Consider the following 9,920-nt stretch of genomic DNA (forward strand, 5'->3'; position numbering starts at 1 on the left):
GGTTGACAGAGGAGGTACACGCTGTCGGGCACCCAGATTGAAAGTATAACCACGGATTCTAAGTTATTGTAATTATGTAAATAACATTAAGCCCTGTCCCGGCATGACCATACCAGCCATTGTGGAGAGAAAAATCTGACGGTGTGTCACTTCGGGCATCCTTCGACAAGGCTGACTTTATATGTACCAGGTGACAGCTCGCGATCCATGCACAGGTAAGCTACTTGAATATGGTTTGTTTATTTCGTTTGTCCTTTTCCCCTATAAAATGTCTGCTCAAGTTCAGGTTACGGTTTACATTTGATAACATGTGCATATTTGATTTAGACGTATAAAACGCCATGCAGTTGTGATATATATATAAACTAGACACAAATAACATGCCGAATTCAGTAATTTCTTGTTGACATGGCGTTGCTGAAAAGATTATTCCTGTAATTCCTATTGAAAGAAATGTTTTAAAAGTCGGGGACATGAGGCTATCTCCACCAAGTTAAAACCTGCTAATAACATATCAGTACCCGTTTACCAGCTCGTCTTACCTGGCCAGGAAATAGCATTATAACGGAGTGCTTTATCACTGCAAAACCTCGCGACAGTCTAAACCTTTATTCAGTGTTTGGTAGTCGATATCATAGGTATAGAAAGGAGCACGATTGTATTTTATGGAGTGAGAAGGGTTTGTAGTAATACATAGGTCCACAAATGTATGGTGTAAGTGTTCCCTATCCTGGGTTAGATATCGATCCTGAACTATACCCACGAGTTCACGCTGAGTCTTTAAACATTACGATCTAGTGGACATGATATGTGTTACTGCCTATGGTTAGTATATTATCCGTGGTTTATAGCGTCCTAAACCGTGATTTATTGTGTTATTGACCAGGCTGTGTTATTCTTAGCCCAGGTTTGTTATGTTAACACTTTTTGTACAGTCGACTAACCATATCAACCCAGGGTTTGTACGATTGACCATAGTATCATAATGATAATTTATTAATCATGGTTTGTTTAATTGTTATTAAACCATCGTTTGTTATGATAATAATAAACATGGTTTGTTTTATTGTTTTCTAACCAAAGTTTGTTATGATAATGATATTAACCATAGTTTGTCATGATAATGATATTAACCATATTTTGTCATGATAATGATATTAACCATAGTTTGTTATGATAATGATATTAACCATAGTTTGTTATGATAATGATATTAACCATAGTTTGTCGTGATAATAATATTAACTATAGTTTGTTATGATAATGGTATTAACCATAGTTTGTTATGATAATGATATTAACTATAGTTTGTTATGATAATGATATTAACCATAGTTTGTTATGATAATGATATTAACCATAGTTTGTTATGATAATACTATTAACCATAGTTCGTTATATCATTAACCTTTGTGTATTATATTCTTACCTAAGGTTTGTAGGTTGACCATGATTTGTTTTAATGGTATATTTAACCATAGTTTGATATGATTGACCGTGCTTTGTGTCATTGACCATTTTTGGCTAAACTATTTAAACCATGGTTTGCACGGTTAGCCATGGTTTGTTATAACAGTATACACCATGGTTGGCATGGTTAACTGTGGTTTGTGCTGTTAATCACGGGGTGTTTTATTATCAACCATGGTTGTAATAATATTTACCATGATTAATTTTGTATTAATGACCTCAATTTGTATCAATAACTATGGTTTGAAATATGGTTTGTACTGCTAACCATATTTTGTACTGTTAACTATGGTTTGTACTTTTATCTATCTATTTTTTGTACTGTTAACTATGGTTTGTACTGTTAACTATGGTTTGTACTTTTAACTATAGTTTGTACTGTTAACTATGGTTTGTACTTTTAACTATGGTTTGTACTGTTAACTATAGTTTGTACTGTTAACTATGGTTTGTACTTTTATCTATCTATTTTTTGTACTGTTAACTATGGTTTGTACTGTTAACTATAGTTTGTACTTTTAACTATGGTTTGTACTTTTATCTATCTATTTTTTGTACTGTTAACTATGGTTTGTACTGTTAACTATGGTTTGTACTGTTAACTATGGTTTGTACTGTTAACTATGGTTTGTACTGCTAACTATGGTTTGTATTGTTAACTATGGTTTGTACTGTTAACTATGGTTTGTACTGTTAACTATGGTTTGTACTGTTAACTATGGTTTGTACTTTTAACTATAGTTTGTACTGCTAACTATGGTTTGTACTGTTAACTTTAGTTTGTACTGTTAACTATGGTTTGTACTGTTAACTATGGTTTGTATTGTTAACTATGGTTTGTACTGTTAACTATGGTTTGTACTGTTAACTATGGTTTGTACTGTTAACTATGGTTTGTACTTTTAACTATAGTTTGTACTGCTAACTATGGTTTGTACTGTTAACTTTAGTTTGTACTGTTAACTATGGTTTGTACTGTTAACTATGGTTTGTACTGTTAACTTTAGTTTGTACTGTTAACTATGGTTTGTACTGTTAACTATGGTTTGTACTGTTAACTATAGTTTGTACTGTTAACTATGGTTTGTACTGTTAACTATGGTTTGTACTTTTATCTATCTATTGTTTGTACTGTTAACTATGGTTTGTACTGTTAACTATGGTTTGTACTGTTAACTATGGTTTGTACTTTTATCTATCTATTATTTGTACTGTTAACTATGGCTTATGTTGTTAACTATAGTTTGTACTGTTAACTATGGTTTGTACTGTTAACTATAGTTTGTACTGTTAACTATGGTTTGTACTGTTAACTATGGTTTGTACTGTTAACTATGGTTTGTACTGTTAACTATGGTTTGTACTGTTAACTATGGTTTGTACTGTTAACTATGGTTTGTACTGTTAACTATGGTTTGTAATGTTAACTATGGTTTCTACTGTTAACTATGGTTTGTACTGTTAACTATAGTTTGTACTGTTAACTATGGTTTGTACTGTTAACTATGGTTTGTACCGTTAGCTATGGCTTGATGTTACATGACTAAGCCTTGGTATCATGCTGTTTACCATTGTTTTGTCTCTCTGTATACTGTTACCTTATAACTAGTCATGGTTTGGGGTACTTTGACCAGGGGGGTGCTTAATTACCGTACAAGACAGGTACTTCAATCGAAATGTCATATTCTTGTACTTTTACCTAATAAAATCGTCTTGAGAATACCATAACCTAATTCAGAGGTTATCTATACACAAACATATATATACACACACAAATCTTGCTCTCACGAGTCTCTTAACAAACTTGTCCAGTGGGTATACATCAATGTATTTGACAAGTACGTAAATCCTCTATCTTGTAGGTACCTCACACCCTGTTAAACAGTCCCACGTGAACACCTAAGTATACAAACGGTTATGCCGACATTTGTACCGGTACCTAACTCTACCACTACACTCAATGCAGAAGTGGCAGTTGTCATTGAATCTTCAGGAATGGGTAAAGTTAGGGAACGCCAGTGTGAGAGCGTGCAGAGTAAGGGGATATCCGCCCTCAGCAAGGTCTTTTGGCTACTTATAAAGCCACTACAAGACATTTAATTCCTTTATCATCACAAATCTTTAGACAAGTTAAAATAGGTTTTTTTTTATTTCCGTCCAGACATTTTTTAAAATATGGTAGTACTTTGGTCTATTAAATTGGAGATAGTGAGCGCTGGGTGTGTGAATGGGTATTCCATTGAAAGTCCTTAAAACTGTGACAAGCAATATGGGTCCCAGTAGGGCTTAGTTTAATGACGAAGGGAAGGACCTTTGTTAGCAATTCACTAACACTTCCTTCTCTTGGTCAATGGTATGTGTTGTTATTTGTCTGAAAGGAAATGTTTCTCGTATTAACAGCATGTACAGGTGCAGATGATTTAAACATTTGTTATGAAAAGAAAGTAAACATGAATGATGGAGGTATTATACATGATATAATGGAATGTATGCATGAACAGAAATCGATAGAAACAAACCGTCCTATGTATGTATCAATATTGCCAAACAAGCCTGTACGTGTGTCAAGGAAACATTGCCGGTAGATTTAATGATATATATGAAAAGTCGTCCAAATTTTGTTTTAAAGTCCATTTTCAATAAAATGCACATTAGCCTGCTTTTTATCTGGCAGTGATATTTTTTAAAATGTATATTTTTCATTTAAAAACCTTGAAATGTCACATATTACGAACTATGTAGCGTTTCATATTTTCTATATTGTGTGTAATTATGGGTAGTGTTGTCCTTTAAATTTCCTTTTAAGAACTTTATAACATGAAATGTTTTTTTGTGGTTGCTAAGGAACCTGGATATACCACGAGATACCAGACAATTTTTTACTTCTATGAGGCATTAAGAAAAATTGTACAACGAACATATCCTACTAGCTTTAGACCACCAAAGTACGAACGAATAATTCATGAAATACTGTACTTAGATATTCTAAATTTCTGATGTCATCCGTAACAATTTAATTAATGTCTTTTCCGAAATTATCATATATGTAAGCTCCAAAATTGTAATCTTTGCTTCCCGTCCGTACTATTTCTACTTTCAATGTACAGAAGTAGATTGATAAATTTTGTAATGTGACCTCGGTAGCTTAAGCTCAGACGAGGGGGGTGGTTTTGTGACCGTCTTTAGCAATATCTAAAATTAGTCTATTGTTAACTGGACTCTTTCGTCTCACAGAACTATCTCGGTGATGGATGATTTGTTCTTTCGCTGACAAGGCTGATTGTTATTGAAGTATCAAATGCAGCAACACAGGGCTTTATTACTGAAGTAGTAAAATGCAATCAAGGGTATCAAAGCTGTATATCTAATGGAGGGTATGCTGCCTAGACTAGGATAAGTGTGAGTAGCCCGCCCAGGTTTCCTCTACCATTAGTTCCGCCTCGTAGATAAATATTACGCTTAACAGCTACATGCCAGTCCCTAATCCACCCCGCTGGAGTTTTCAAGTTCTTATAAGTTTACTTCATATGACCGTTGTTCTCTTAAATCGATCTAAGGATTATCACAAATCTGTTTACCAGTTGTAACCCAGCATGATTACCTACACATACCCCCCTACAATATTTGTATTCGTATCGTTCCAGATTGCCGAAGTTGAAGAAGACCAGCGAGGCGTGCTAACTACTGTGCAATATTAGACTGGTGTCGACGATAGGATCTTGCTCGACCTATACAGGTATTGTAGCAACGCCGACATATCATATAGATATCTCGTCCTCAACCCGCCTGATGATTTACACAGATACCCCATCGACAATGACCCGGGGTTGGGTACCAAGCTCAATGAATCGCCTTCTGTTGTGAATTCAGCATTGATTGGTGTATTGTTTCAAACACAGACGCCCAATCCTGTTAAACAATACTCATATGAGGCGTGGAGGAGGTGTTGGCGAGAACGTCCCAGGGTCAAACGGGACAAGCGATAGTGTAGTCCAGCAAGCCTCTTGGATAACACGATTGGGTCAGCGATAAAGAAACGGCGATATATATTAACACAAGTAATGCTGTATATATTCGATAAAAAGAAATTCCGAAATCGGACGTGATTACACAAAGGACGATTGTTATTGTAAAATAAACTACAAATCACCGGGCGATTACAGCCCATATCAATAACGTATTAGCTGAAACAGAATCCTATACATCGTATGATTCACATATGAGAAGGAAATCGTCAGTGATGGTGGAAATACTGGATATATACATTGATGGATCTAATGTACGAACATTGTGTCATCGACCCAGTCAGAATTTAGACGTATGAATGGATTAATTTTTCATGGGATTATATGTTATAACAACTGGTGATGGGCACTGCAGCACTTATGACGATGTCAGTTGATTGAACAAATGATGTAGTCATTTTGTGTGTACATAAGTGGACAAACATGGCAAACGTATATGTTATTGTTGAACGAAGCAAAACTACCCCAAAATGTTATCTAAGTGGGATTTTGGTTCAAACCTGATGAAGACATGCCATATTGAGCAATCTCGACCAGGATGTAGCTAGGAAGAAACTGATAACTCTTGTTGACAATCGACATAACTAGTTCATCGCAATGGGGATATTTTTCGCTGTGTTCGGTATGCTGGTTTACCTGATAGAGACAGGCCTACAGCTCCACGCGTGTTGGCGTCTGTGGGACGTATCGGCCGTACTGGCAGGGTTAAGTCTTTCCTACGTCCTCGGTTCTCTCGTCATCGTGAATGTCGTCTCGGCCGTTATGGTCCTTCGAACAATGGACTTCTCCGGCAAGACATGTGGCCGATGTCTGTGTGTCCTTCTTCATTCTTGTCAGCTTGGCCTGATTTGGCGCTGCCTCAAACTTCTCATCCTGTACGACGAATCAGACTGGAAGGAGTATCTAGGTCTAAGACTCATTCACACAGCCCTGCAGAGCCTTCCCTTTGTTGTCACTTCCGGTTACTATATGTTCACTTCAAATGTATTTGACGCCGAGTCTGTGTTCACGTTATTCTTGTTCTGTGTGTCAAGTGCCATAGCATTAGCGACCTTCAATCTAGGGAAATATTTATTCGATTCTGAAGAATTCTTGGAATGGAAAGCACGAGCTCGAAAGCCCGTTGGAATTTGTTTCCTAGTGTTAGGGACTTTCTTAATGCTGATATCGAGATGCGGTTCCTTTATCTTGTTCATGTCGGTTTTCCATTACTGGATAGTGGTACCTATTGGCGGCCATTTTCTTGTGTATCTTCTGATAACCTCTATACACTCCGGATATTCGGAGGGCTGTGGATTGTGGAAACAGGTAAAAAATGGGTTATTCTCATACTTAAACATATTTGACCTTGTCGAGAGGGAGTCAACCAAGGTCAGATGTAAAAATGTGTTCTACTACAGTGCTATTGTCATAGAAAACGTCGCAATGACAGCAATGTGGATGGTAGCATTCGAAGGAGATTATTTATTCAAGCTGTGTATTGTTTCATTAATGATCGTAAGTTTCATTTCGGGAGTTATTTTAAAGTCATCTAGCTGTGGCTGTGTTCATTGGGTTGACTCGGATGACCCTATTTCCGTGGACACCATGGATCTGGCATTGTATATTACGAAACAGGCCAGTGCTACTCAAAACGCAAATAATCATCATGGCAACCAAAGATCACATGACCAGCGTTATCATGAAAACGGCAGCCACATTCAGGAATCCATTCATATTGATCACGGACATCTGCAAGGGTATGACAATGATGGATTTCATAGCATATCAACACCAAATTTAGACATTCCTTTAAACTATTCCAAGAAAACAAAATCGAAGAAAAAAAAATCAGCAGATGGATCTTTAACTCAATCTGATAATTCTCCACGGAAACTAGGGTTGACCGGAAGTAGTGGTGACGTTGCATCAAGCAATAGTAGAAATACGAACACCCTTAATATCAGTAACAAAAGTAACAGGCAGAGTAAAAATGAAACTCTGACCCCTGATCACATGTTGGACGCAACGCTACAGCGGTCATCGACCAAACATCGAAAGTCAACCAACGGAGTGCAACAAATCCCGACACAAGGGGCGCTGTCTGACAGAGGAGCGCCAAAACAAAAGGATGATTTAATGGTCAAACAATTCTCAATGAGAAAAAATACACACACAAAAGATATACCATTGTTTCCTAACGAATGTAATGGAATTGAAGGGTCCAAAGCGTTTGGATCTCCAAAGGCAAAGCATGTACTTAGTAACTCTGTGGAGGAGTACGATCCGGAAGATTCTGAAACCTCGGATGACTCAGAGTACATCAGCTATAGCTACTACTACGACACGGATTGGTCCACCATGCTTTCGTTCGACTCTGAGGACGCCAATACTTGGGCACAGCCTGTCTCCCTTGTGAATCTCCACTCATTGCCCAAAGACAAATCATCCGCCACCCAAAGTGTTCAGACCTGGCTCAGCCGACTAGAGGAGTGGGCGCCGATCATGGAGCCACCGGAAGTGGCTGTAGAGGAACTTCCTGATGTGCTTGACAAGATATCTAGACAACAGTCAAACCTTCACGTTAGTTCCTCACTGCATAGTGACACCTCTCAGCGTAGTTCTAGTGTGTATGACGAGGCGTACAGACGTATGCCTGTTGTACAAAACAAAGTGCAATCTCCCCATTCTGACCGCGCCTATAGAGGCGAAACCCATCATCACAACATTCCCGTTACAAACTATGCCAGTCACAATTTAAACGCAGACAGAATTAACACATCTCCGAGCGAGTTTGACCGCCCACCTATTCCTGCCCTACCGAGGACAGGGCGAGGGACAATGGTAGATAATGGCGTGTTGCTATGGCAACAAGAGGATGCAGCCTCGCCAGACTGTGTACAAGAATCAATGGTTTAGTTAAAAAAAAGTATGTGATATATGCATTTTTTTATTGAATATTTTGAAAATAAGGAAATAAAATACACATAATAAAGATCCGGTTGCTATCATTTACAAGCAAGAATTAAATTAGGCGAAGAAAGTTTATGCTTCAAAAAACGTACGATTGTCTAGACATCGTACTTAAAGTGAAATATACACATTAAGGCATGCTCAACAGAGCAGAAGGAATCTATTTTTGGATGCATGCGGTAATACATGTATTCCATTTTCCTGTCTATTTATAGAAGGATGAACAAGGAACTATCTGGTATATGATACATTTATATACTCCCAGATAATAAACAGCTTGGCACTGTAACAATATAAACCTCACACTTCAGTTTACGGTGTCAATAAACAATTTACTTTTGGTAATTATAGACTTTTTACCTTATAACGTAAAAGTAGGTAAAGCAAAATATACCGTCATATTTCTCAGGTCTCCGCAAAAATGTCGAATTGTAGAAAATGTAGACTCCGGTTTCATCAACGTTCGCTTAAATTAACATTTTTTTTTTTGAAGTTTTTTTTAAGGAAGTTTCCTTGAATATATAAAGCATTCTTATGAGAAATTCGAAGGAACATCTATAAAAATAGGACCAGTATACTCAACTAGTTAAATATAGGAAGTCAACATACGGAGATAACTTAAATATATTTAGTATAAAAGGCACGAATCCATAGCATAAGGCATGCTCTTCGCCATTCCGATAAAGGATACATGTATATCTGAGGTTGCGCACATTACGTTGAAATGTCCTTCATGAATTATCTACTATTTTAACGAATACAATTACAATGTATAGCCACCATTAACCGAGTCGACACACATTCGGTTGTCACAATAATTCAACGCATCAAAATAGATAGACATTGCTTAATATATTACCTCTGTATAGATTGTCTACGCGCAGAATTATTACTTTATTCTTTTTATACTAGTATATCATGGAACTTGAAATGTAGTATTCCAAGTCGTTTATAATTAAGAAAATAGATTAATACAATACAATTAGCAAAACAAATTAATGGTACAATTTCAAACACAAATTGCATTGCTATTGCAATGTAAATTTCGTATTATGGAATTGAATATCGAATATCAAATGAGAAAATTATATCTTTATAATTTGTAAATATATACGCAATATATACATTTGCATTTACAAATTGAAGGTGTCTCTATTAAAATATACATGTATATTATATCAGACGATTAATTAAGCGACAATTGAGGTCATATAGGAAACATTTAACTAATCCTCAGCGTTTTAAATAACTAACGCCCAGTGTTTTAGCAGCATTAAAACATGATACTCGATATCCTTGAGAACTTACTGATATACCCGATGACATGTCTACACAGACGACACTATCCATTGAATCACTCAGCACCGAGGTTAGGAACAATTAGCAATTATTTCGGACGACTAATTCCAATCAAAATCGATACTGGATTGATAACTTCCGTAGATAATTATTTCTACTCAATAGAACTTTTAA

The 9,920-nt window shown here is 36.5% G+C and overlaps 1 protein-coding gene across 2 annotated transcripts; it reads left to right on the top strand.

Annotated features, from left to right (window-relative positions):
- On the top strand, positions 1 to 8,471 carry LOC117326058. 2 transcript variants are annotated; one of them, XM_033882659.1, is made up of 3 exons: positions 1 to 215; positions 4,705 to 4,869; positions 5,115 to 8,471. In XM_033882659.1, exon 3 carries the CDS (start codon positions 6,093 to 6,095, stop codon positions 8,391 to 8,393), a length of 2,301 nt encoding a protein of 766 aa, XP_033738550.1. In that variant the 5' UTR covers positions 1 to 215; positions 4,705 to 4,869; positions 5,115 to 6,092; the 3' UTR covers positions 8,394 to 8,471. The 2 variants fall into 2 exon arrangements, with proteins under 2 accessions (XP_033738550.1, XP_033738548.1); XM_033882657.1 differs by lacking the exon at positions 4,705 to 4,869.
- Positions 8,472 to 9,920: the final 1,449 nt, after the last annotated feature.

Source organism: Pecten maximus, chromosome 4 (assembly GCF_902652985.1).
Source record: "Pecten maximus chromosome 4, xPecMax1.1, whole genome shotgun sequence".
Taxonomy (NCBI): domain Eukaryota; kingdom Metazoa; phylum Mollusca; class Bivalvia; order Pectinida; family Pectinidae; genus Pecten; species Pecten maximus.

What these genes read in the sequence shown, in the direction of transcription:
- LOC117326058 (XM_033882659.1), top strand. Translation starts at nt 6,093, where the DNA reads ATGGGGATATTTTTCGCTGTGTTCGGTATGCTGGTTTACCTGATAGAG.